General features: G+C 38.3%; 1 protein-coding gene across 2 annotated transcripts in view; it reads right to left on the bottom strand.

Moving 5' to 3' along the window:
• LOC134864191 (zeta-sarcoglycan) overlaps positions 1–26,806 on the bottom strand; it is a 302,201-nt gene that overhangs the window by 17,132 nt on the left and 258,263 nt on the right. For both annotated transcript variants that reach the window (XM_063882994.1, XM_063882993.1), the window contains exons 5-6: positions 22,997–23,119; positions 17,370–17,442 (exon numbers count right to left, since the gene is read on the bottom strand). In XM_063882994.1, coding sequence (XP_063739064.1) covers positions 17,370–17,442; positions 22,997–23,119 — 196 coding nt within the window. The remainder of the gene's footprint in view (positions 1–17,369; positions 17,443–22,996; positions 23,120–26,806) is intronic.

The following is a 26,806-nucleotide window of genomic DNA, read 5'->3' as shown; positions in this document are numbered from 1 at the left end:
GCTCTTTAGAAATGTATGACATCACAAAGACTAAGGCTATATTTTAGGAAATCTCATCCAAATAAATATTATGCTTTGCATGTGTTGTAGAGAGAGACAGAGAGAGCGAGAGAGAGAACCTCAGGGACAGTGAATGAGACACACAGACACACCCACACACTCACACACACTCACACTCACACACGTCTTCTTTTATTTATTTTATTTATTTTTGCTATGGACACTCTTGTGAGTCTGAACACACGTGTGTTGAGGTGATATTATATTACTGTATATAGATCATTAATATATACTTATTTGAAATGTATTTTGGTGTTGTTTGTAAATCTTATTATTTTGTGTTTTGATGCTTTGGAAACATTGTTTCTTTAACTTTCATGCCAATAAAGCCCCATTAGAAAGAGAGAGAGAGCGAGAGAGAGAGAGAGAGAGAGAGAGAGAGAGTATATACAGTATACTGGACTAGTCAACAACAGTTATGTGGGGATCTTTGGCTGGTCTGACAGTTGAGGCAATTACAGTGACGCTGCTGCAGGCTGAAACCAGCTCTGATAGGCAGCCACGCACATACATGCTGACTACCTATCACTCTATGTCTCTTGCCCTTCTCTCTCTATATCATCATTGCACTCCCTGTTTGACATCCCCTCTGTGTGAACTCCCCTGCATGTTACCTTCACAAACATGCCTTTTATTACTTCTCATTCTCCGCATGTTGGATGGATGGATGGAAAAATAATACAGCCTATTTTAACATTTGTCAGTTTGAAAATGCATATTTGCAGAATGTCAATTGTTCAGTTACAGCTTGACTATCAAAAATGTTTTTTGGGCAAATAGAGCAAAGTGTTTTTTTGACACTCAAGGGAAACGTTTAATAAGGAGCAGGAAGAAAAAGGAAAAGTGTCTGAGTGGGAGTTTCTATAACTTGGAGTTTATAATATGTTCAACTCTTAAACTGCAAGAGAAAATGCTATTCTGTCAGTGTCAGTAGTTGGCAAAAATAACCCCAAGAAAAAGTGGTTGTGTGATGCATTATAGTGAGTATGACCAGGATGAATGGCTTTCATAATAAAATTGCCATGAACATCGATTAACAGCTGAAGAATTGGGTTTGAGGTTTCATACGAGTTTCAACTTGATTAACTTTGGATAATTGATGTGTTATAGGATAGTCTGGAGGCAGGTGTTAATGCTGTGTATTTTATTGCAGCACTGTGAATGATGATGGTTTTTAATTTATGAGGGACTTGTGCTTATGTACCTGAGGTATCAGCATTTTCACATGGGCCTTGGAATTAATAGTTAAGTTGTAGACATTTTGAAGAATGTCAATATGCTCAATTAGGATAGCCATTTGTGAATATGTGAAACAATAAACCTGCGAAACATTCCTATGTCAGCGTTCTCATTGTGAACAGGTTGCTATGCCAACATTAGCATTAAGCCCAAGCACAGCTGTGTCTAGGTACAGCCTACACAGACTTGTTAATATTAAAATAACTTACTGCACCTCTACTTTGATGCATCTCTATTGACATTAATATACATTAACCTTACATTCGTCTTTTTTTTTTATTCTCGCAAATCACTGCATTGAGGTCAAAATGAACATATGATGGGATTCAAAATTGCAGTATGCAAAAGCCGACGATGAAATTGTCCAAAGAAATCAAGGAACACATAAACCTTGGTTGGTAGATTACATACCGGGCCATGTGACTGGAGAAAATACACATCATTTACTGCTTCCCGCATGTTTTACCCAGGTGCCGACACAAACTTAAACCAAATGGAGTATTTCCAGTAGTGAGAATACAACAACAGGGCAATCTCCTGTCTCGTGCTACATGTGTGAAAAGAAAGCTCAGGAAAATGTATAAAACACATGCAGTACTTTCAGCCACATTTCTGGTCAAGCCTCTCCATGGATGTGTTTTCTTTATGTTGTAAATAGCAGGAGTCTGCAGGTGAGCTGTTATCTATGCAATTCATTATTATAAGAGAAAACTGCCTGTCCACCCTTTCTTTTTCCAAATGTCCCATTATTCCTCCCTTTCTCTCACCCTTTTTCTCATGCCATCCCTCGCCCCTCCCTCATAGATCTGTTTTGACCTTCAGTTTTGACAAGGCCACTTTATACAGCGCCATATTTGTCCCACCTGACAAGATAAGCAGGACAGAAATACATCAACATGAAATGGTTTTTATCTTAATTCATTTCTGGGGGGAAACAAAGGAGAATGGGGAGGGGAGCGTCTTCATCTATTTGAAAAGAAACACAGATAAGAAGAGGGGAAGAGACTAATTCACAGCATGCACATTTTAAGAAACAGATACTCATCTGTCTGATATATAAATAGGGAGTTACAGGACAGTACCAGTTTATATATTTATATGTTAACATTTTATCTTAATTTGATCTTTGCTTTAATTTTGTCCAATCTGCGACTTTCTGTATTCACCAAATGTATACTAATTTGTTTAAATATTGACTCATCAAACAAGAATACATGAACAAGCCCAGGTGAATGCTACTTAATTTAAAATATTTATTTGGTAAAAATGTATTTATCTGGGGAAGGTTGAATGTTTTAATGTTCCATAGTGCATTGGTAAGTCCATTTATTTCTGCTTATACCATTCTGCACTGACATTTTAACGTCATACTGTAAGACAAAAAGCCCAGGTCATGGCCCAGGTGATGGGCCAGGTGATGGGCCAGGTGATGGATTTCAAAAAGAAGTGTCCCGGTAAGACATAACAGTGAACCAGCATGCACAATACCAGGACAACAAACATTAACAGCCAAATTAAATTCAGCCATTCCTCGTTTTATTATTTACACTTTGTTTGAGTTATTTGCTTGCATCCTTGGCAGTCATATCATTTTGAGGAGTTTGTTGCAAAACACATTTTAAGGCCCTTTTGATTTTGAAGCTCTAATGTGGCATTTTGGAAATTGTGGCTTTTCAAACTTAAAACTGACCAAAAAACCGTCTTGTTCCTGGTCCAAGTTAGAGTTGAATGAGGTATTTAATGATGTTGATGCTTTTTTATACAACTCTCCTAATTTAGTAGCAAACACTGAACCACAATTCTTTAAGAGGCTATTACAGCTTGCCTTTATGTGAAGCATGGCTTAGAATTTCTCTATTATAATACTAGGGTGGTTCCCTGCACAAACCTCCAGAATCACATTTTATGTCAAATACATCCACACAATGCTGTAAGGTTGCATGAACATAAATACATATCAGCATTTCAGTGATATCATGAATATCTCATTTAAAACAGCCATTGCATGAAGGTCGACTTGATAAATCACCTTAAGGTCATAACTTCTAAAGGCTTGGCTCTATAGGTGTGGAATTAAATGGCATTATTTCAACAGAAATTACTTCATTTGGTATATTTTTGAAAGTGATGTGTGAGGCAAAAAATGCAGCTGGAAATTAAGAAATATGGGCTTTTTACGGTGATTTATATTTCCCAGAAGACTTGGCTGACATTCATCCTGCCCTTTTCCTCTTCAGAACCATTGAAAACCAAACCACCTTATCGCCACCTTGCCATTTGAGATGTAAACCTTTAACCTTTTCACGCTAAATGCTCCGTCACCTGCCTCAGCGTCCCCGCTGCCTCCTTCCAACCACATTCAAGATGCACCTTTAAAAACTTTTTACATTTTAAAAAGGTGTTACTGAGTGATGCATTGAAAGAAGCCTAAAAACAGGAGAAGTGACAGCCTTTGACTTTTAGAGGGCTATATGGACTGAATGCGTAAAAATGGCATTTCTAAAGCTTCCCGACTTTTGCAGTGAGTTTGGGTCTGAATGGGGAGAGTAGCGCAGTGTGTTTCAATCGCCTCATGAATTCTTTAGGTGTATAAAAAAAAAAAAAAAAAAAGGAGTGAGAAGAGAAAGCCTTGGGCTGTTTTAAAACGTTACAAAATTCCCTGCTGAGTTGTTGAGGTGGGACAGGGGAGAGTCAAGGTACATTAGAGGTTTGTCATTGTGGAAAGAATGTGTGTGTATGTTCGTGTATTTCAAAGAGAGCAGGAGACTGAAGTTTGTGGGTGCATAAATGTGTGTGTGTGTGTGTGTGTGTGTGTGTGTGTGTGTCAAATGCTAAGAGTGAATGTTCCCCAGTGACTGGGTGCTTACATTTGAATTTCTAGCAACAAATGTAGGTCTGCTTGTGAAAACTTTATCAGTCTGAAAGCATCATACAGTGTGTGTTACAGTTTTTCACAGCTGTCTTTCCATGATGTTGAATGTCCCGTATGCACATCTGTTCAACTTTACACAATACACTGCTTCACAAATCCTTGAGTTACTCAAGAACGACTTTCAGTGGCACTCGCTGTCCTCCTCGCTGTGAAATGTAGTTGAGGAAATGGCTAATGGAAGAGTGCGTAAGGAGAAAAAATGTCAAGCAATTTCATGCCTTTGTGCCTCCAATGGGGCGCCAAGCTGATAATTTAATCAGTACTGAAAGACTAGCTTGACTCCTCTGCAACTTCAACCATTTTATCCAATGTTCATTGACTTGTTTTTGCTAGAAAAGAGACAAAGTTGGAGGCAACAATTCAAATACAAAACAAAGCAAGGTTTGGGAAGAGAATGGAAGGGTGAGAGGAAAACATTTAAAAGTCAACATAATTGTCAAATGGTGACTATGAAGAATGCAAATCTGGTCACAAAACAGCCTTTTTGTTCGCTTGAAACCTTGATGATGTCCCATTTGACTGATGGATCTCATGATTTCCTCATGATGTTAATGTAAAGTATGGTAATTGTTTAACTTAAAACATGTAGAAGGTAAATATCTGAATAATAAATAATCTACCATACATCTCTTTGCATGTATCTCTCATTCTGACTTACTACAACTGAAGCAAAAGTCACTTTTCTTATTTAACTGCTACAATCCTATATCTACATCTTTTAAAGGCCATAAACACATTTCTCCCATAACAAAAAAAGTTATACGACAGAACCATTTCAACAAACAGAGTTGCTTGCTGCTTCGAAACGGAAGAAAAAATAAAGTTTTTCGTATTGCTTTAACACATGAACAGATACAGACAAACACAGAAGTATATGTTTAGTTGCTTGTATTTGGATGTTTATATAAGGTCAGAAAAACTGCGGGACAGTTCAGGCTTTGCTTCATTAGCATTGTCTCTGTATTCAATATAGCAGGAATGGCAGAAAACACATCTAAGCTGAGAAACATTAGAGCTCCCTCACAAAGACAATAAAAAGACTACAGTGCATTTAGTCTATTAACCCATATTCAATTTTTTAATGATGTGAGGCAGTCTTGAGAAAGATGAAAAACAAAACCCTTTTCAGTTGAATTAAGTACATATGATGATATAACTCTAAAGTACATATTGGAACAGTTGCTTGACTAGCGATCAATCATGTTGACAGAAAAACAGGCCCCTGCTGTATTAATGACATCTATAGTAACTGTATTACACTCCTTCTATTTAATAAGCCTTGCAAACAATGACATCTCAACTTGTTCTAAAGATTAGATGAAGCTTTAATGATCCCTGTTGGGGAGATGGATATTTCCAGAAACAAGGATATAGATAAGAATAGAACAAATAGAGAACTGAAGAGAATTCAATAAGTAATTGCCAAAGCAGTGCGTCCTTGCACCGATATATTTACAGGTTACAGGCGTATGTGCAGGTATTTAACTTTAGCAGTTCACATTGTTAACTGTATAGATGAAAGACCATATGTTGGAAAATGAGATTGGGAATGTGACTCTAGTCCCATAAAAATAAATTAAAAACCTGATAAAACGCCCCAGGGAAAGTCACCTCACCTCGGCTTCCACTTTAATGTTCAGAAACCAATGCCTTCACAGCAATATGTGATTAATGCCAAAAAACTTTAAGCACAATGTTTCCCAAAAATTGACAACATGACTTAACAGCAGAAAGCATGGAACAAAGATGTATGTGTCAAGGTACTGTTGGTTTAGGTATTTTCTTTTTTGTATTATCTATTTATTTTGCTGCTATGGTCGAAGAAAAATCCTCGCCAAGCCCTTTTTATTATTAGTAGCCATTAACACATGATTCTCAACTTAATGCAGGCGAGTGACCAATGCCTGCTGAAGCATTATTCCCTTGAAAGTTCACAAAGTTGAACTACGAAAAATGCTAATTTGCTTCGCGACCTGAAGCAAATATCTTTCTGCCTTTTCGCCAGCATAAAATGAAAGTGAATGGGAGGTGAATGTTAATTTCACGCATGTGGGATTTTGTGCCCTTGTATACAGATGTATTTGTGTAAAGTAGTTTAGTTTCTACTTTTTGGAGCGTGTATCAGTGTAGGATGAGCATGCAATTGAATCTGTGATTTTGTGTAAAGGGCAAGTGTTTACAGGATCAAATTAAGCAAGAGGTGAGAGTGTGTTTCAGGACACTTAATCTTTTACATCTTTCAACCAGGAGGTGCAGGGAGATGTGACTTTTAATTAGACGAATTCATCACTCAAAGGCTATATCCAAACCTGATCAAAGACATACAGTATATAATAAATGATGCACGGATGAAAAAATAATACTTGAAAAATATAATGCAGGAGGGGAAGAACATTTCTGAAAATGTACTGTAGACCACTTAAGATAAGGAAGAAGGGAAAGGGAACGATAGGTACTGATATATGAAGATAGATAAGATAGTGTAGTTCATACCCTCCCCCTAGTGGACAGAAATGATGAAGCCACAGGACAGGGGATGGGAGGAAAAGTGTGTAAGAGTGCGTTAATAAATGGAGAAAAAAGTCTTAGCTTTTTGACACAAAGACAATCATGAGATCACATTTGTGCTTTACTGTTTTTCCGTGCCTCATTGCCTTCCCTCCAACAGTCATCTTGTATTCCTCTTATTTCTCCTCCTCGTCTCTTGCACAAACTTTTTAGTTGGATTGTAGTAGTCTCCACTCATTCCCTCTCCCTCTTGTCGTCCTCTCCCTCTCTTCTTTGGAATTATAGTTTTTTCTTTCACCCAGTATCCGTTTAGGCTGTCTCCTCTTTCTGTGATATTTTACTAGAGTTATTTTTTTGTTTATTTCTCCACATTGCTCTCTCTCTGAAGTTCTTCCCCTGAATAATATAATCATTACAAAGCATACCTACAAAGGAATATGACAATGGTTGGTAGGTTGTAGAGATTTCCTGGAGTGGAAGATATTAGTCCAGAGATAAAAAATCACAATATAATGAAGAACAACTTGTATATGGAGCAATGACTTGTTGGATCATCAGTAATGAGGTTATCCCTGCTCACACTTACAGCAAGCAATACAATATGCACAATAAGCCTTGTTCACTTAATTCTGCTGTGTTGGTGTTATTAATAAATGCAACTTACACCAACTACTGTGTGGAGAATGCACAGTTGGTTAAGGTAGCGTATGATTGCTACTGAACAATGAGGTGGTCTCTAATGGCTGATAGATGTTCAAAGAATGCCTACCCATCGACGACCAAAGATAGACCTGCAATATGTCCCCTACTCATCAGTGACTACAAACATTTTTCATTTAAATGTTGGTCTCAAACTGAAAAAGAAAAGAAGAAACATTTAAATCTCAGAAGGAATCTAGGAACGGAGCAATTGTGTTGTCACCTTGACAAGGATCCAAGGCTCATTCATTCATTAATGACACTTTGGTCATAACACTAAAAAGTGCTCAGTGGTATGCCACAAAAAGACTGAATCAAACTCTGGGTCCTTTGTTAGAAAGCAACATTTCTTCTCAGTATTACCCTGAAAGTGTAGTTACAGAACTCCTCTGTATCCTTGGGGAACAGTACCATGCCTTTATCATTATAAGCGGGGCCAGTAACACAATTTATAAAAAATAAAACAAGTTGTGTAACATAGCTACCAGTCAGAGGTACATTTCGTTCAGTTTCCAAATGAAATAAAAGAGTAATGGTGGCTTTTTTGAGTAACCACCCCAAGGCTGGTCTGAATATGTTGTATTTTATCATTCTTTTTTCTTTCCTGCCTTGAATTTAGACCACAATTTCAGAGTTTTTCCAACTAGTCTGCAACACAATACAGCTGCTGGTTGATGTGTAGGATTCTGATTGTGTATGCACAAAAGGTGTATGAATGTCCTCTTTGTGTGTCTGAGCATCTACAATACATGTGTGGGTAGGTTCCGTGTTCTCTTAAGTTATTTATCTGCTATGATTTAAGCGTCTCGTCGAAAATGCCTCTAGCCATCTGTAATAGTCTTTATCCAACAAAACTGTCGCAAAATCTGATATTAACGACTGTCTATCTTCGAAACCCATAAACAGAAAACACCCAACAGTTGAGCTCAGAACACACAGGCACACACACATACACACAGACACACACAGAACAGAAACAGACACGTTGCAATATGGCGAGACTATTGAATATTAACTGGTTGTTGTGTTGTTTTCACATGTTCCCCCTCAAGATGTGTACAACGGCATTCAATGATGAATAGCAGATGATATGAGACAAACTAACACAGATAAACAACAATCAACGGAGACAAACAATGACAGAACAACATGTATACAGTTTACTGAGGCGCTTCTCCAGTGCTCTGTGAAGTAATTAAAAAAACAAAAAGGATCACTTGGATACGGAGCAATGACTTGTGAGAGCAACAGTAACATAGTGAGCCCTGCCTACAATCACAATGCATTTATCAATGAATCTCCAGGAGACAGGGTTGGCATGTCCATGGAACAGGTCTATATTGAAACTGCCTGTACTGAAAAAGTGTCTATCTCTTCACAATACTACTTTAACAATGAGCGGCTTTGTCTTTTTTTGTTTTAGCTCGAACTGCCGTGTTCTTTAACAAGATATCATTTGGTTGGCTATTTTCTGAACTTCGTCTGATGTACGCTATCTCTGTATACTATAGGAAAATCCAATTAGATAATCAGTACTTACCGACTACCACTATCAATACATTTAGAACACCCCCACCACCAGCACTGTTATCACATCAGCTTGTCCCACTTAAATAATTCTAAGAAAAGAAAAGAAAAAATTCTAGGAAAAACCAACCTTAATTTGCAGAACATGGCAATCTCACACACAGAATCACATAGAAATTCTGAGACATTATGGATTGTTCCCATAACCGAGTTCACTTGTTATTTGGCTTGCCTTTCCTCTCTCTCTTTCTTCTCAATGATTTTCTTGTGTGCAATCAATAAGAGACAGAACAGAGCAGGCGGGGCTGATTGTCCTTGTTGTAAGGAAAAGGGAGGTGTTAGAAGCAACCAAAATCCAATAATAGGACAGAAAAGTCAATGTTCTTTCTCAAGGAGCTCAAATGGGGTCTTAGTTTACCTATTTTGTGACAACATCAATGTTTGACAAGAAAGTTTCAAATGTATTGATAGAAAGTGAATTGAGCTGTTGTGCAAGGATTTCGATCTACTGTACAATCATTATCAAATTCATAGTAGAGAAAAAGTGTGTTCTGTAGGCACTGCTTGTGGTGGTCACTATTGTAAGCATGAAAGGAATAAAGAGAAAGGGAGAGAAAAAAGGATTTAAAACAAAGACCTTGTTTTTCTGCCAGACTTGCAATCGAATCTTATATCAGGTTTACCTTAACCTTTTAAAAAATAGGCATCGTCCAAAAGACTTGATAATGAAAGTGAACCGCCATTATTTCACGGTAACTCTAGGGTAAAACAAGGCTTTTTCCCAAAGGCGCAGTTCAAAGAAAATGTGGCTCCTTTTACATTTTAATGATTTCTAATTACTTTGACACAAGCCCAAACTTTTTAATCAAAATACAGCTTTGGGCGGGCTTATTCTCTGGGTTTTTGTGGTGCTAATTAGGTGGTGTACTTTGCCATCCCACACCATGCCCCATCCATCTGGCAACTTCAAAGAAAGAAACTGGTTAAATCAACTTTGCCTTGAGACTCTTTCAAAATGTGCATGCGAAGTGGGCCTAATTTATACATTGTTGTTTCTAACAGGTATTTCAAGATTGAAACATTAATTAATAGTTATTGCGAAGTATTCTACTCTAATTAGACGAGAAGAATAAGACAACATAGACTGAAGTATAGACAGATCTAGCTCAAAGTTCTTTCCTAATGCTTTAATCTACATATAAAGGCATTTTAGGTGTTGGGATGAAGAGATGAATGGCAGAAAAGAGAGTAGGGCAGGCTGCTCCAAATTCTGTTTAAAGCAGTGGAACGCTCTCTCTTTGCTCAGGCCTCAGAGCCCTGCTGGCTATTCAATCAGCTGCTGGCACAACAGGTCACTGCAATTAACAGCTATTACCTTCCAACTAAAACAAACCAGCAGCACTCTGAGGAACAGGATTAAAGAAAGTGGAATAGACAGGAGTACCGAACAAAGGGGTGAAGAGAGACAAACTTACTGACAGCTTCTCTTAGAGTTTGACTTCACCGTGCAATTTAGTTTCATTTGTATTTAAACACATTGTAAAGTGATGGACACGAGGACCAAAACACATTCACATCTGGCTCAGTGAGGTTAGATCTCCCAATGCAAAGGTATCTGAACACAGATTTTAAAAGTGGTATTAAATGATAATGTAAGAGTATCAAATAAAAAAGCAAAAGGAAAACACATTCTAATAATGAGAACAGTCTGAGGGACTAGTTGTTAAGGTTATAGGGGGGTTAAAAAAAACTGGGGGAGGGTGGATGGATAAAGCGGTGGTACCCAGCCAGTTGATGGGGTTGATTTAGTAATGTTGAAATTGGGAATTAGGGATACTCAGTGCCTAATTTCAGTGTCTAAAGCCCCAACATAACACACTCTTCAATTTCATCAATATTTTAAAATAAAAAAGATTTTCTATTTTATGAAAATCCAAAATGGGCATAAGCTTAAATATGTGTGTAAATGCGATAAACTAAATGATGTTTGTCTCTAGCAAGTCCGAAGTTCCTGCAGACACCTTATTATACACACAACAACACAGACCCCTCAACAAGCTGCTAGCCTGACACTCACAATAGACATGTTTGTTGTTCATGTCACTGATAATTTCGGGTGAGTTTTCTACTAAACACAATCATTCAAAATATGAATATAAAGAGCTTGAACAAAAATGTGACTTTTCCCTTTGTGTACGTTTTTTGTTTTTGTTTAAATGCTTAGACATATCTACACTCTGTAGCTTTTCTTGTATTATAAAAAAACATGTATATGTATCCGGCTCTGTATCTGAGGAACGTACAGTCCTGAGTTCCCCTTTCACACCATTGCCCTACACTATTTTTCTTTTTTCTAAATAAAATCCTTTCCCAGGCCCCTGAGTTTGATTGGGTGAAATCCTCTGCAGACCTCTTTAACTTTCTCAGGTGGAAGGGTAGTAGATAGATAGATAAATGGACAGAGATAGGGGGGGAAGGTGCACAAATCCTTCCTGGATACCCTTGCCTGTGTTAGGGCTAACTTTCCCAAGGGAGCATTCTCATGACCCGAGGACTTGGATAGAGGAGAAGGAAGCACCATGGGAGGGATAAGAGGATGAAAGAGTTGGAAGAAACAGGAAGCTATTGACTCTGCAGCAGCTTGTATCTCTCTGCTGTGGAGCCAAGTATCAGATGAAGTTAGAGACCTGAGGAAACCTATAGTGTCCGCTACTGTTTGGCACGGTGATGTTGCTATGGAATACTCCTCAAAGTGTTTATGGTCAGTGAATTGCTGATTGATTTACATGACTTGGTGAAAGCAGTTCAAATCCTTCCAGTTTTTTTGTGAAGTGGTGGTTCTGAAACAGTGAGAATAAGGCCGTTACTGCTGAATCATGCTTTTTGTGGTAAAGGTGACTGCTGACTGCTTTTAATGCAAACAATCAGGCTTGTGTCATAATCAGCAACAATATATGCCACCACTGTCATGTGCATGAGTAATCTTGGTAAGGGAAAATAACAGAAACAGACTTACAATAATTTGTCAATGTTTTTTTATTTTTATTGGTGTGCATAAAAAAATGTCTCTTTGATTGATTTGAAGCAAAACACAAGTTTTGGGATTAAACTTTTAGTTTAAATTGCTACTTCTGTGGTCTTCACAAGACATCTGCACAAGCTTAAACTTTATCAACAGAAATTGTAAACATAAGTCATTAGAGACCATAGTGGTTGACAAGTGATCATCTCTAAATGCAGGGAAAAAAAGAGATCTTCAAATACGAGGACAAAAGCAGACCATTGAGGATTGGGACCTAGACAGACCTGCAACGGGGTTCATACTGAACTCACAGAGATACTGCTCAATCAAGGCTGTCCGTAAGTAGCTTTGCAGCCACTCGACTGTCTGTTTTTCTGTCCTTTAGTTGTTTTTTTATAGGCCAATTGAAGTTCTCCCCTCTTTACCTCAATCTCTGTCTACAAATTTTGGAGCTTGCTGTCAGTGTTTATTGATTTATTTCACTTAAGTCTTGAATTGTCAATCAATCAATGTCATGACTGCGTTGCATCCGAGAATAGAAGACGTGGTTGAAAAGCAAAAATGTTATGAGAGGAAGAGAAACAAACAAACTTAAATAAACAAACTTAAACAAAAACTGGAAGGAAAGTCAAAGAACAGCAGTTATCAACGTTAATTCTCTGAGTAAAGATCATAAATATTGAAGAAACGCCTACATTTGTGGAGTCAAATAACAAGTGGTAGAAGCAGGTACACACTTGCATACACAATCATGAAATCACTTAACAATCAAAGGTCAAAAGCAGTACCTTGAACATAACAGGCAAAACTTTCAAATGTCTGTTTATGGCTTGATTTGTTTTTGATTTGATCAAATTATAACTGTTGAGGAAATAACAGCTTTGTCTTGATTGATGTCACTCATGACTGAGTTGAGATTTTATTTATTTAATAAAGGCCGTGTTTAAAACTGCTATAGCACTGAATTGAAAAATGCATACAACTTGTTTATTTTCAAACAACTAAAGTGTTGGCAAAGCTGCTTCAGATGTGTGGACACTATGGTGGATGCTTCTTGTCTTAAAGTCTTTCAACACTAAACCTATTTTTTATGAACCACTAATCCTGTCCTTTCGGTAGTATCCTGATACCAGATGCTTTTTGCGTTGTTTGACTGAAAAGGGAACTATCCTTGGTAGACAGGCAATATCATTTACTGACAATGAATAACATGTCACGTATAATACAAAATCATTTATAGTGCTGACTTTCAGTAGTAACTTTTCATACTTCGAAAAAATGACAAGTAGTTGCTATTAGATATTAACAAAGACTCCGGTTGGCGCAAAATGTAGTGAAGTTTTAGTGCATGTCTGTGTTGTGACCGTCTGAAGCATCAGTAAATGGATTTAAATAGTCGACAACTTAACATCTTCACTCAAGGTCAATTTACCACTGGTAGCCCTTTCTGCAAACTTCTTGTGTGCTGAAGTATTAAGCAGAAGAAAATGAACTCTTGAGAGGTCTGTAGCTGTTGTGACCATGTTGAATCAAACAATGGTCCTTGACACTAATTGAACAACTCTTCTGGCACAGTATAAACACAAATACTGCTCACTTTGTGGTAAACATTCTTGAACAAATTCCTTTATAGGGAAAAAAGGACATGGGATGGCAAAGTTATGGTCATCACCTCACTGAGGCTCAAGTTGTTTTCTTCAGAGACAAATTTTCCAAATATCATTTCATATGCCCAGTAAATATTGTTCCCTTTGCATACGGGGACTTTTCTTTTCTACCTTTAGGCTGCATGTTATGGTTTTTGTAGTTAAAGTGCGGCATCAGCTTTGTAATCACAATGATTCGCTGCAGTCACTGCTTCTATCAGTAAACTCTACCAGCTACAACAGCCAGTCGGGAAAACATATACAACCAACTTTTCTACAGCTACTTCCTCCATATTCAGTCGGTTTGTTGTTGCTGGCTGTCTGTTTTGTCAATCCCTGCTTCTTCCTTGATGTTATTTAGTCAGTCACTGTCATGAATACTTCTCTAAGATGTTGAACTGCGATGCTAAAAAAGATGCCAGTCACAGCACTTTCTTTCCAAAGCGATGTCTTTCTGTCTGCCTTCTCGTACACTTTAAAGTGGAAAAGCAGTTGGAAAGAAGCCGAATAGTGTGAACACGGCTTACAGTGGTGATCACACTGGATGCTTTGAAATCCAGCTGCACACACTCCTAGATTTTTCTCTGGAAATCAGACTGCTGACTCCAATCGTTCATTTACTGTTTTCAGTCTGTTTCAAACTTCCTTTTGTGCAAGTATGCAGATGCAATTTGAGAACTTTATCTTTCCTGATGAGAATGTTTTGACCTGTGCTGTAATATTAAGTGTGTTTCATCAATCTGTCTGTTTCCCTATTTTCCCTTCTCCCTCGCTCAACATTAAACTGTAATATAGATCATTAGCGATAGATGGACTCCAATCCACTCATTACATGTCCCATTTACCTTCACTGCATAAGGCTCTACCTTTCATAATGAGGCAGAAAAAAGAGGGGATGATGGAGACAGGAGGAAGAAATGCACATATGGGAAGATCTAGACAGAATGAAAACAACAACGATAAATGTGTGTTTGTGTGTGTGTGTGTGTGTGTGTGTGTGTGTGTGTGTGTGTGTGTGTGTGTGTGTGTGTGTGTGTGTGTGTATGCTTGAAAGAGCATGTCAACAGGAGAGTTTGAAAGTGAAGAGATGGGGGACAAAGATACCTCAAGAAAGATAAAGCTCATAAAGAGATAGAATCAGGAAAAGATTAGGATCCTATTCTTTTTTTTAGTGCTGATACAATCTTTACTAGTAGTGTGAAATATTATAAGTATTTATATCAAACACATAACAATTAAAAACAGAACAAATCCTCATAATAATGACCATGCTTCAGTCTGTGTTTCTTTCCCTACCATTTAACAGCTAATGACTGATGACTAAGAGGGGGAAATATTTTAAGCATGTAATCGCTTTTTTCATCAGTGTTATTTTTCTATAGTTTTCATTAGCCTTGCAGTAGGTGATGCATTAGTGAGGTGTGTGTGTGTGTGTGTGTGTGTGTGTGTGTGTGTGTGTGTGTGTGTGTGTGTGTGTGTGTGTGTGTGTGTGTGCGTGTGTGTGTTTTACATTTAATGCCTGTCACTTTCTGTTCCTGATGTATTCATAGGGTCGCACTGACAAAGCTGTGTGTGGGGTGATAAGTGGTTTTACGTCATGCATGCCATAAATTTGATTTAATGTGCGTTTTAATCCATAACATCTTTATGTGCACTTTAATGGGTGGGTCGTACTTAATGCATTGAAGGTGTGTCAGTATTTTAATGCTGTGTTTTCAGCAGCTCGATTACATTTGTTTCAATGTGTTGTTCCGTATTTTTTTTTAAATGAATGTAATGTCTTTGTGGAAGTACTTTGTTTCCATGCATAATGTGTGTAATATTTGTATGTATATCCATATAGTCATGCTGTTAAGTGGTGGCATTGTTGGTTTTATGAAGTGGATAATGACAAGTGAATTTAAGGCAATTTGTGAGCTTTTCAACTGCAATGACTGTTAATGTACCTAACCAAATTAAAATATATTAAAAGGGACAGGTTGTAGAAGTTGGTGACATCTAGCATTGCACTTGCATATTGCAAACCAACTAAATACCCCTCCACTCAGCACTCCCCTTTAAAATATTGAAGTAACGAGTGTTGTTTGTCCATTCTGAGCAACAGTACAAACATGGCAGTGCAACATAACGTAGATGATATTATGTAAATATAAACAGCTCCTTCTAATGTTAAAAAAACATACGATTCTTAGTTGCAGGTGATAAACGCATAACGGAAACACAGTTATGTTGTATAAGTGTTGGATTCCCCATAAATACTCCACTGGCGATATATCCTGATGAAAGCCCAAAGGTTTATAACTACGGTCACTGAAGTGTTTCCTTTTTTCTTTCCTCTCCTTTACAGCAGTTTTCATCGCCTTGCTTATCTTCACTGACCCGTAAATTGACCCAATGTTCTCGCTCCTCCTCCTCCCAGTATCTTCCGATCACCATGTAACTTCAAACCTCCCTCCATCACTTCTCCGTTTCCTGCACCTAGCTCTTTCTGCTCCCACTGCTCAAAATGGCTCATCTCTCTCCTCTCCTTTGATCCCTCTGGCATGTATGAGGTACTATTTCCCCTTCCCAATTTCTTTTGCCTTTTTTTTCTCTCTGACCATCCATCTCATAACTCTATGGCAAATGTTTAAATGTACCTTGGCTCATCTGAAAATGATTCCCTTTCTTTTATGTCATCGCTTGGGATTACCCAGTGGGAGGAGGATCTGGGAGGGATGACAGTGTGAATACAAGCTAACTAAAAGAATGTCACACATTGAGGGATAGCTTTAGCTCAGATGAAATAAGTCAAACTACAACTTTTTGTTCCCAAAATTCTGCATCAACCTCAGCAGACAATATTTACTTGGTTTAATTAAAAAGGTAAACAATTTGTTTCAGTAAGACACCGTTCAACAGGTACTCTTCAGGGTGCCAGTAAATGTTTTAGAGATGGATGAGTAATTTATTCCAGCTGATTTTGCCGCACCTGAAGCATCTAGGTTTTCATCTCACTTCTTTAAATTCCCTTCTCCACCTCTCTTTCTTCCCCTTCACCTGCCTCAGTTTGTGTTTTCCTCACTGGACAAAAGCCACTGAATAAAGCTGAGACATTAGTAATGAAGAAACCTGCCTGAGAAACAGCCAGGGTGATATGGACTATCCTAGTGGAGTTACAGGGGAACCAGCAGTCGGAGCTATTGCTTTTGTAAGTACTTATGATCCGACCCAGCTAGGCCAAGCTTAATTTAGGAGCCACCTGTGGTCAAAAGTACTCTCTTTCATACTGTATTATTTTCTACCCCAATCAAAACAAGTAATCAATCATCATTTTGACAAGATCTTTCCCTAATTAGGTTACATGTTTTTCAAACAGATTAATTTGATGCACCCTGAGTCTTTATGGATTCAAGTACCGGCTCTAAAGGTAATAAACCCAGGTGCAGAGGAGAATGTGAGCAAACACTGTGAACTACATGTGTTCAGGTGCATGTATCAGTGAATGCTCCACTCAGTAACCGCCTGACCCATGTACCCTGTAGCCCAGAGGACTTTTGTTCCCTTTGTCAAGCTTGTCAGACTGCCAATCACCAGCACAACATTTACTGCACTGAGCACACTGTGCCACATGATTTTTGTAGTAAGGTAACTCAGCAGCTTAAATTTAATAACATTTTGGGGAGTTGTGAGCCAATGTCCCAGACAGCACAAACATACATACCCGTGTATACTCACAAAACAATTGAGTACTTACTTTAGATCCTGGAAGGGTTCTGCTCTTACATGTGATGTCTCGACAGAATGGCTGAACACCACGCCTTCATTCCCTGTAGAGAGGGTAAGAGTGGATGAAAGGAAGGAAAATAAAACACATCAATCTTTTGTGTAAGAAGCTGCACACTGTTGCATCATACATACAATATGTGTTTTCGGAGCTGAGGCAAACACTTAATAGGCATGACACAGGGCTTCCACACATGCCTCGTACACATGTTTAAATATGAGAGTATTTCCCATCTGCACATTAACTGGTAACAGGTAGGACCAATGTAGTGATTAGTAAGAAGACGGTATAGAGACCTGGGTGGTATTTGACTTCAACATCGTAGATGGGGGTTAATGTCCCATCTCTCATTGACGTCAGTGTTGATTTTATGGTTAAAATATAATATTTTTTACCGATGCTGTTCAGTATGTTCTAAGATTTCATTGAACATTCCTGCTACAACATATTTAACTATGGCATAGCAGTGGTATGAACATAAATGCTCATAATGGTTGGTGATCATAGCTCCTGCTGAGACCTGAGAAAACATGTTGGAAACGCAGCACTGCTGCAAATGTAATACTGCAAAGGGAAACAACACCCATTGGCAGGACCACAGACAGCATTGGCCAACTTGATTGGTCTTTGAAACTGAAACAGGACAAGCTTAGTTTAATTGAAATTGGACTTGTAGGGAGGGTGTGGACTACCATAAAAGTGCCCAGTGCTTCCGAAGGACAAAAACTTGGAAGCTACTGTTTATTTTTTAGCTGTGAAAAGCAGCTCTATTGCACTGAAGAGCTTACACACATACACTTTACAAATTACCCGGAGGAACTGTATATGGGAACAGAAATGTCGTAAGAAATATTGGTCACCGGGTACCAGTTTGTGTCAAAGGGAAACTTTGACTGATGAACTGAAATGATTCTCAGGATATTGTACAGACTTCATATGAGAAAACATCCGAGGTTGTTTGTGATGGTATGGATGAATGCGTAGATGTTTGTGCATGGGCAGCTATTTCGCATAGTTTTAAAGTTGTTTCCAAGGCCCACTGAACACTGCACTAATGTGTGTCATGCAACTGTCAACGGAAAGGACCAAGAAAGAGGAGGATGCTCCCAGTTCTCTCAACGATGGTGGAGACGGCAGTTTAAGGTTTGAGCGTTGCTATGTTTGATTGCTGCTCTGTACAATGATGTTTTTTCACCAGCAAGCACAGGCCAAGTTTGTCCAAGCTCATTGTCTGAAATACTCTCCTAAGCGCTGTTTTGTGAATATGAAATGTTTATGAGCTTGACATAGCCTTTTGTATGGCACCTGTGCTGGTACACAATACTCATGAACAGTTTTCAAAGCAAAGCCAGGACACTGAAACCAACAGGATTCACACTGGGTTTGTATTCTCACCAAAGGAATTCAAGCCAAAGCCTACAAGAATCATACCTCACAAGCTGCATGGCACCAGCTTCCATTGGCTGATTTATAAACTACAGGATTACATTGGCCTTTCACTTTAGCTATTGCAAAAGGCAGCAATGTTTGTAACATTGTTCAAGTTAAATTATGTTCCTATTTATCTATATAATTGAAACATTCGATAGGATAGTTCCACTTGATTTAATTGCATGAGCTGAATAGATATGTTAAAGGTCCCCACTTGTGCAAAATGCACTTTTCTATGTCCTTTATACACAAATATGTGTGCCCCGCAGTGTTCCCACAGTTAACTTGGAAAAGTAATCTGATCACTGATTACTCCTTTAAAAAGTAACTTAGTTACTTTACTGATTACTTGATTTTAAAAGTAACCAAGTTAGATTACAAGTTACTTTATTAGTTACGTTCAGCAGCTTCCAACAACACCCCCCGCCGCCTCAACATAAATGAGTCCAACATACTGCCCGCCAACTTCTTTAACTCTCCCCCACTTACTGGTTTCACACCGAAGTCCAGCTTTTGTTGTTTGTGTGATGGGGGACCTCCTGCATTAGTCGCAGCTTTCTGCTTCGCACCACCTGGTGGGACTTGTTCTGTAAGTTTGACTGTGCCGTGCTGCGACTCCAAATGTTTCTTCAAATTTGACGTAGTGTTTTTGAAGCTAGACAGCACTATGTCTCCAGCACAGAGTGTAAAACGGACCTTAATACTGTCATCTTTAGCTGACACTATCTCAAATAGTGACTGTATTTCCAGCTAGAAAACACGCATCTCTCTCCTCTCTCTATTGTTGTTTACATTTGTGTCGCTGTGTGGTATTACACATGAGTTGTCCTCGTGTTGAAAACGTGACTTAATTGTCGCATAGACGTCACTCACCGAGATGCAAGAAGAAAGCAAAAATATATATTTTTACTAAGGAAAATGACTAAGGAAAATGACAAGAATAGTAACGCACAGTGAGTTGGATAAGTAACTTTAATCTGATTACTGGTTTGGAAATAGTAACGGGTTTGATTACTCGTTACTGAAAAAAGTGGTCAGATTAGAGTAACACGTTACCGACATCACTGGTGTCCCTTGTGTAAGTAGATTCACATAGTGATGAAAAAACAACCCTCTCTCTTTTCCTCCTTACCCACATCTCTAAAAACAGGGGTACAAACGAGCTGATCCAGATTTGCTTTCCTTATGACGGAATAAGGAAAATGTGGGCGGGCTTTACATTGAACTCAAGGCAACGTCTTGCCCACGTAACACGTCCCAACCTATCATCTCCCATTTACAGTCGGCGAGCACCTCTGTGTATTCAGCAGGATGTCTGCAGGAGGGACCTAGAGTTGTTGTATATATAATGGTGTTTATCTAGTGGTAAATACTGGAGAGCCTCAAGCTATGTGCTGTATCAGAAACAATGCACAACGTGTATCAGTATCTCCCAGTAGAAAACGTTCACAGAGTAGAGAGAGCTGCATGATGCTCCAAAGGGGCGTGGCCACCTTCAGCTCAACTCAAATTTAAAGCGACAGTCACAGAATCACCACTTCAGGAACAGGGCTGACATAGGGGTGTTTGAGGCATGCTTACAATCCGTGAGCTGTTTGGTATTTTGAGTAAAACACTTCACAGACAAGTTTTGTATAGATATGGCCAGAGGCGGCTGGCCCATAGGGGGCGCTGGGGCTCTGCCCCACCAGCTGTTGAGGGGAAAAAATATTTTTTGCATATTTTTTTTTAAATCAATGTCAGTTTTACTTAATAGTGTGTGTGCCTACATGCAATTTAAATCATTTAAACAACATTTCCACCAACTAACACTCATTAAACAGTGAATTTCCACTGACAGACAGTGTATCATTCTCTCATGGGGCGATCGGCAAAGTGCCCCTGACCGGCAGCTAAACAGCCAATCCGGTTATGGTTGCTAGGGGGAAATTATGAATAATTGGCCTATCAACGTCGCCAAATTTAACGCCGGTGGGGCGCTGGAAATTTAGCCCCAACTGCTACGTAAAATGCGTGAAGGTTTAGGATTGCTGTAGCTACATAAGGAGCCAGCGATAGTTTTTTTTCGTAGTGCGACTCCCAGACTCTGTCCTACGCTACGTGGGGAAAAAATACGCGCGACGACGAAGAGAGATGATGGCGATGTAATATGTAATAATATTATAGTATGTGATTGTAATATAGTTGTGGAGAATGCTTTGTTGTTTCTCTCAGGCTGTGACATGCAATGACAACTGTATGGCACTGATGCTGTTTTCTCCAAGTAAATGCATTTTTCCTTGAGAGAGGGTATTAAAATAATCTGTTTATGTAAAAAAATGTGAAAATAACTTGGTTCTAAATTCTTTGTATATGTTACATTTTAATAGGAAAGTTCTGTTTCATTCTCTCTTCTCAACCCACACTCACTCATTCACTCACTCACTGTTGATTTGTATAGATTCAGCTGAAATCATACCCTTGTTGTTAATTTATCCCTTGATTGTATTGTATAGTATTTGATAGCATAAAGTCTAATATAGCTGTAAATTGTTACTTTTTCTGTGAAGCTGGAAACTGTGAAATGAAATTATTATTGTTGAACTGTAGTCATTTTCCGACTGTTCATTTGAATGCTTATGCTAGATTAGGCAGGGAAATCTGTTGGCACACTAGCCCCACCAAGATTTTTTTTCACCAGCCGCCACTGGATATGGCCCTACAATATATTGTTCAAATATAGCATGATTGGGGACCTTTAAAATGTGCATTCTTTCCACTGTTTATTTCTTATCTCTGACCTCCACCAAACAGTAAAATGATGGTACATTCGTTCAGAGTGCCTGTAATGGACACATCTTCCGTATTACCAAGGCCTGTCTCTATGTATTTTGTATTTGTGTAGCCTTCCTGAAAGCTGACTTTGTTTGGTTCTGTACATTTATATTCTGTACATTCCTAGAAAAATACTGACATATTCAAACATGCAAGCAAATGAGATATGCACATACAAACATACACTTCCATTCCACTTGACATTCTCACTCACATTAAATTTGACCGGATGACTAAATGAGAGAAAACCGACAATGTAGTGCAACACGGGGGGGATTTCCCTTTCTCACTCTGGAGACTTTCATTGCATTTTGCTTAAATTGCTTGTTTTCTTATTTGCCTCTGCAATTTTAAGCACCTGGCCTTGCAACCATCTTTTTTAATTTCCCTTCTATCTCTGTTGCTCTTCCTACTGTATCGCTCTCTTGTGCTAACCTTTTTTTTCCCCTTTTCTTCTCTTGTTTCAGCAATACTTTCCTGATTGACCCTGGTCTTGTCTGGCTGCACTTATCAAGAGCACTCTGTTTAACAGCTTACAGCAGGCAGATGTTCTGTGAGCTGTGTGCATCCTCAAGTAACCTTGTTAAAGAAATCAGTCACTAATCATGGTAAAGCCATGAATGAATATTAAAACGTTCCACTGTTGGCACTTTCGTAAATCATGGATTCTTTTTGTAAACTCAGTTCATCATGAATGTGGAAAATGAGCATCGTAGGCAATAATAACTGTGACCACTGCTATGATCTATGTGGAACGTTTTAATATTCATTCATGGCTTTACCATGATTAGTGACATAGTTTAGAAAGCACTAGGTCATGACGATGTCGTAAATGTGATTATATGTCATATTTAGATGCACAGTTAATTTCAGTTTATTAGACATTTCTGTGACAATGAATCTGTCTCATGCCTTACAGAATAGCTTTTCAATTTATCTAACCTTCACATTATTTTTGTTGCCTATATTAAAGATCCCCTAAGGAGTTTTTCTTGTTAATAAACAAAAACAATGTTCTCAGCATTTCAGTTTAACTCACCGAAATATATTGAGTTTCCGTCCTCATAGTACATTTAAATCAAAAATTGTTTACATACATCTTCACCTGAATTGTCTTCCCTACACAATGCTGCATGTATTGGTGTTCACTGGCACAAGTATATCAGTGGGATAGCGTGAAACTACGGACAGGACTGTGTTTTGTTTCACAAGCAGGAGCCTACTGAGTAGGTAAGTCCATAGATGTACTTCTGGTCCAAAACTCCACAGGGAAACATTTTGGAAAAAACAATCTGTACCTCAAAAGCCTCATGTTGATACATTGTGTACAGTATGTGTAACACTGTGCTTACCTGTGACCCTAAGTTTCTCCGTGCCGATGGTGATCTCCTCTTCATCTGCGGAGAACAGAACCGTCTGTCCATCGGTGCTCCTCACCTCAAACCTCTGACACTGAGCCTCCACCATTTCTGAACCTGAGGAAGAAGGAGAGAGTGAGAGGGGCACAGGGTTTTTATCAAAAGCTCCTTACAAACCATCAGTGGTTTATCTCGAACGACCACCAACTTGAACTCTAATCCCCATGAAGGGTTGTCTTGCTGGGAATGCAGTGCAACATCTGGTATACTAACATGATCCATGCTGTTATGATAGGTAATCCCTTAAGAAAAATAATTTTGTCTGTGGGGCAATTTCCCATTTGGAATAATCCACAACAACGCTTGTTGAAACGACTTTCTACTGAAGAATCAGTCGATATGAAAATGGCTGGCAGTTTGTGGATTATTGAAAGTAAAGGAGGGCTGTTCCTGGAAAGGGAGTTATTCAATGCTTTATGAACCACACACTGAATTCCATTTACTTCCATTGTACTCAAGTTGCATTATAGAAAAAAACAGAATCTGCATCCCTAGATAATACAGGAGATGCAACCCTTTTTTTTGCAACTTAAATAAAATGAAGGTTTTATTCATAACTCGTGGAAGCAAGATGATGTGAAGTTACGTGCAGTGATACACACACATTCAGTAAAGACACAGTGTGTAAGCTGCGACCTCAGAAGCGAAATGACACCAACAAAAGTCAGCCAGGTCTGCATTGTGTAGTCGTAAAGTCCCTGTAAAACTTGTGCATAATAACTTTCCCCTGAATTTCCATTTCCATTAATGATTGTGCCTTAAGCAATACATGTATCAAGAGAAAGGCGAGGTGTGAATATAAAGCCTACATAATACATTGAAAACATTATTTTGGACAAATAACATAGTTTCTACCTCATGTGGAGGCACTCAGACTGGCAAATAAATTACCCACTCACAGTTACAGAATTAACACATTTACATTCAATTTACATAGTGCACAATGTGGAAAGATTGTTGTCACAGAACACAATAGAATAAGCAGAAAGAAAAGGGAGTCAACTTATTCTGTGTTTAATTGTACAAATGTCAACCCCTTCTTGCTGTAAAAAAAAAAAGTTGAAGAAAAATCAGTTCCCTTCTTTTGCATGCACTGGGTACAATACAAGATGCCAAATTACCAACAGTGGTCAGTGTGGCAGATTTCCCTTTGTTCATTTTGTTCATACACCTTGCCCTTAATATTGTGATTTGGGCTGTGATGCTACCATGCCAACCCTGCTGAGCCAAAACAAAAGTCTCCCTCTCTCTATCTCCTTCCATCACTGCCCGGTCTTCCAGGCTAGTGCAAATGTCAATTAGTAACCAAAAGTGCCATGTCAGTAAGAATCAAACTTTATTAGCAGCCATCAATCTAGGATTAAGCTCTTTTTCTCAACTCTTTCTCACTGTCGTTATCCGTTATCTCTCCCTCCTTAAGCCTCCTTCAACAACTGTGTGAAAAAAGGCATTGACATTTGTTTTGTGTAAGGTGCACTAAAGCAAATTGTGTGTATGTGTGTATCACATGCAGCAAAGACTTGGATTTGACATTTAAAGAGATAGGGCCAGTATGGTGAGAGGGGAGTAAAGTAAATCAAAAAGGAAGGTAGAAGTTAGAAGGGGAGATGAAGAGAAAGTGGAGCCGGTTTAAATTTGATATTTGCTGCGCTAGTTGATGTCTCAGACATCTAGCTAGTTCTCTTTTACTGTTTAACTCTCGTCCTATAATACAGCTCATAGTGCATATTTACAACATGGGTGCATGTCAGCATATTTGCAAAGATTTGTGTTTTATTCACATATTTGTTTTCTCCTCATCATCTTAGGAGAGGTGTGTAAAATATGCTAAAACACACGAGCTAGGCAGCTTTACGGATAGGAAGGAAAAACGTAGCGTGAGAGTAATGGATGTCTTCTACATCCGACAAATTCTCACATTTACTGTAGATAAAGACCGGCGGCATCAGACAAAGAGCTAAAAGAGAAAGACAACATGAGATTGTTTATAATTGAGTGCCTATTTAGTTAAGGAAGCAGCTGCTTATAAAATCCTTTTTCCTTTAACTACAGTTTTATGAGTTAATCTTGTCTTTGCACTGGGGCTGTAATTTGTGATTACATAAGGATCGTGCCTATGGCTTAACGCTAAATTAAAATGAACCTGGGAAGTAAACAATAATTGCCTGGAATGAACAAAAAGCAATTTTGTTATCATATGTGTGCGCTCACACCAGCAGGAATGAGATGAGACAAAGTGGCTAGAAGTTATTTGTTTCAAATGATTGCTTTGAGATAAGGACAGAAACACCTCCGCAGAGCTATTTTACTTCATGCAAATGAACAATTGGGAAGCGTAGCGATGGAAAATTTAACAATAGATGTGTTCACCTAATGTCTTTTTAATTCAGTAAAACTTCTTTTGAGTTTTGTTCTAATTGATGCGTCAGTCAGTAATCCTCTAAACTGTGAAATAAAAGAAAGGCTTTTTATAGCTGTAGTCATTTCTGAAATGTTTCTTGAGAATGTCTTTTAGCACTGAGAAAGTTGAACAGTATAAAGCACAAAAAGTATAGACCATCAAGGCTTTCTGTAGCAGATCTAATGAAATTCAAACACTTTGAGATGACAACTGTATTGCGTTAAGTGTCTGTTGTCAAAGTACACGTTTGACACATGAAGTTGTCAACAACAAAAAATAGTTTTGTCTAATAATAACTATTTGATCTTTCAGGTTTCATCTTGTTAGCTTTCTGCAGGTAGATAATGTTATCTATGTGTACATTAAGTGCTTTAGATCAATTAATTTGCTCCTGCACATGTCTCTCGCTCTGATGAAACACAAGTAATTCTTCTGTCACCAAAAACACCTCTTTTTAGGGAGACATGTTAATTGATGCACTGATTTAAATAATCACTTTCTGACAGGATGGCCTCTGTTGTCACTAGTGCCTCTCTCAGCAGGATCTTTCCGTAATAATAAAGCTTTAACAATAATATTAAGATAAAGTAATAGTAGAAAAAGAAGCTTTGCAGTACAGTGCATGCTTAAAAATCTGAACTTCGTAACATCTAAAGCGTGAGTCTGCAGAGCCATTAGGGTGCCCTGCAGAGATCACAGGCATTTTAATCTTTTAAACATGTTGACCACTGTGTTTAATTTATTAACACTTAACATAGTAACTACATTTAATATGGGATAACGAATGCATGCTGCACTCTCTTTTCCTTATTCAGTTGTTAAGGTCATTACTGGCAATTTCTGCAAGATTTGCATTGATGTATGACTATTGAACTTCTGTTCTGTATTTGGTCGGCTTAGAAAAGTCAATGTAAAACCCAATGGCCTACAAACTCGAAAAGTCATGTATTAAGACTTTTAAACTGTATCATAGTACGACTACTAATGATTCAAAGTTCTTTGTTCTTTTAGCAATTTTAAATGAGTAATATGTAGTTTACTGAATATGTCACTTTGGATTTGGATGTAATGACTTTGAAGTGCACTGTCCTTACCTCACAACAATGAAGAATCAGAGGGTGCTCAGTGTGGGCAAAAGCTGATCAACATTGAATAATTTGCAATTTGCAGTTCTTCCCCGTCACCATTTACATATAGTTCTAAAAACGATGTGAAGTTTCTGTAGGTGTAGGAGAAGCATACAACCAATATCTTTACTTACAAAGCTTTACTAACAATGGGTGTCGGACCATGAGTTATCAATAATCTGCGCACGCACACACACAAGCACCACTTTGATGCCT

The sequence above is a fragment of the Eleginops maclovinus genome, chromosome 5 (genome assembly GCF_036324505.1).
Source record: "Eleginops maclovinus isolate JMC-PN-2008 ecotype Puerto Natales chromosome 5, JC_Emac_rtc_rv5, whole genome shotgun sequence".
Lineage (NCBI taxonomy): Eukaryota > Metazoa > Chordata > Actinopteri > Perciformes > Eleginopidae > Eleginops > Eleginops maclovinus.
The sequence above is the reverse complement of the archived record's forward strand: the minus strand, read 5'-3'. Positions and strand labels throughout refer to the sequence as shown.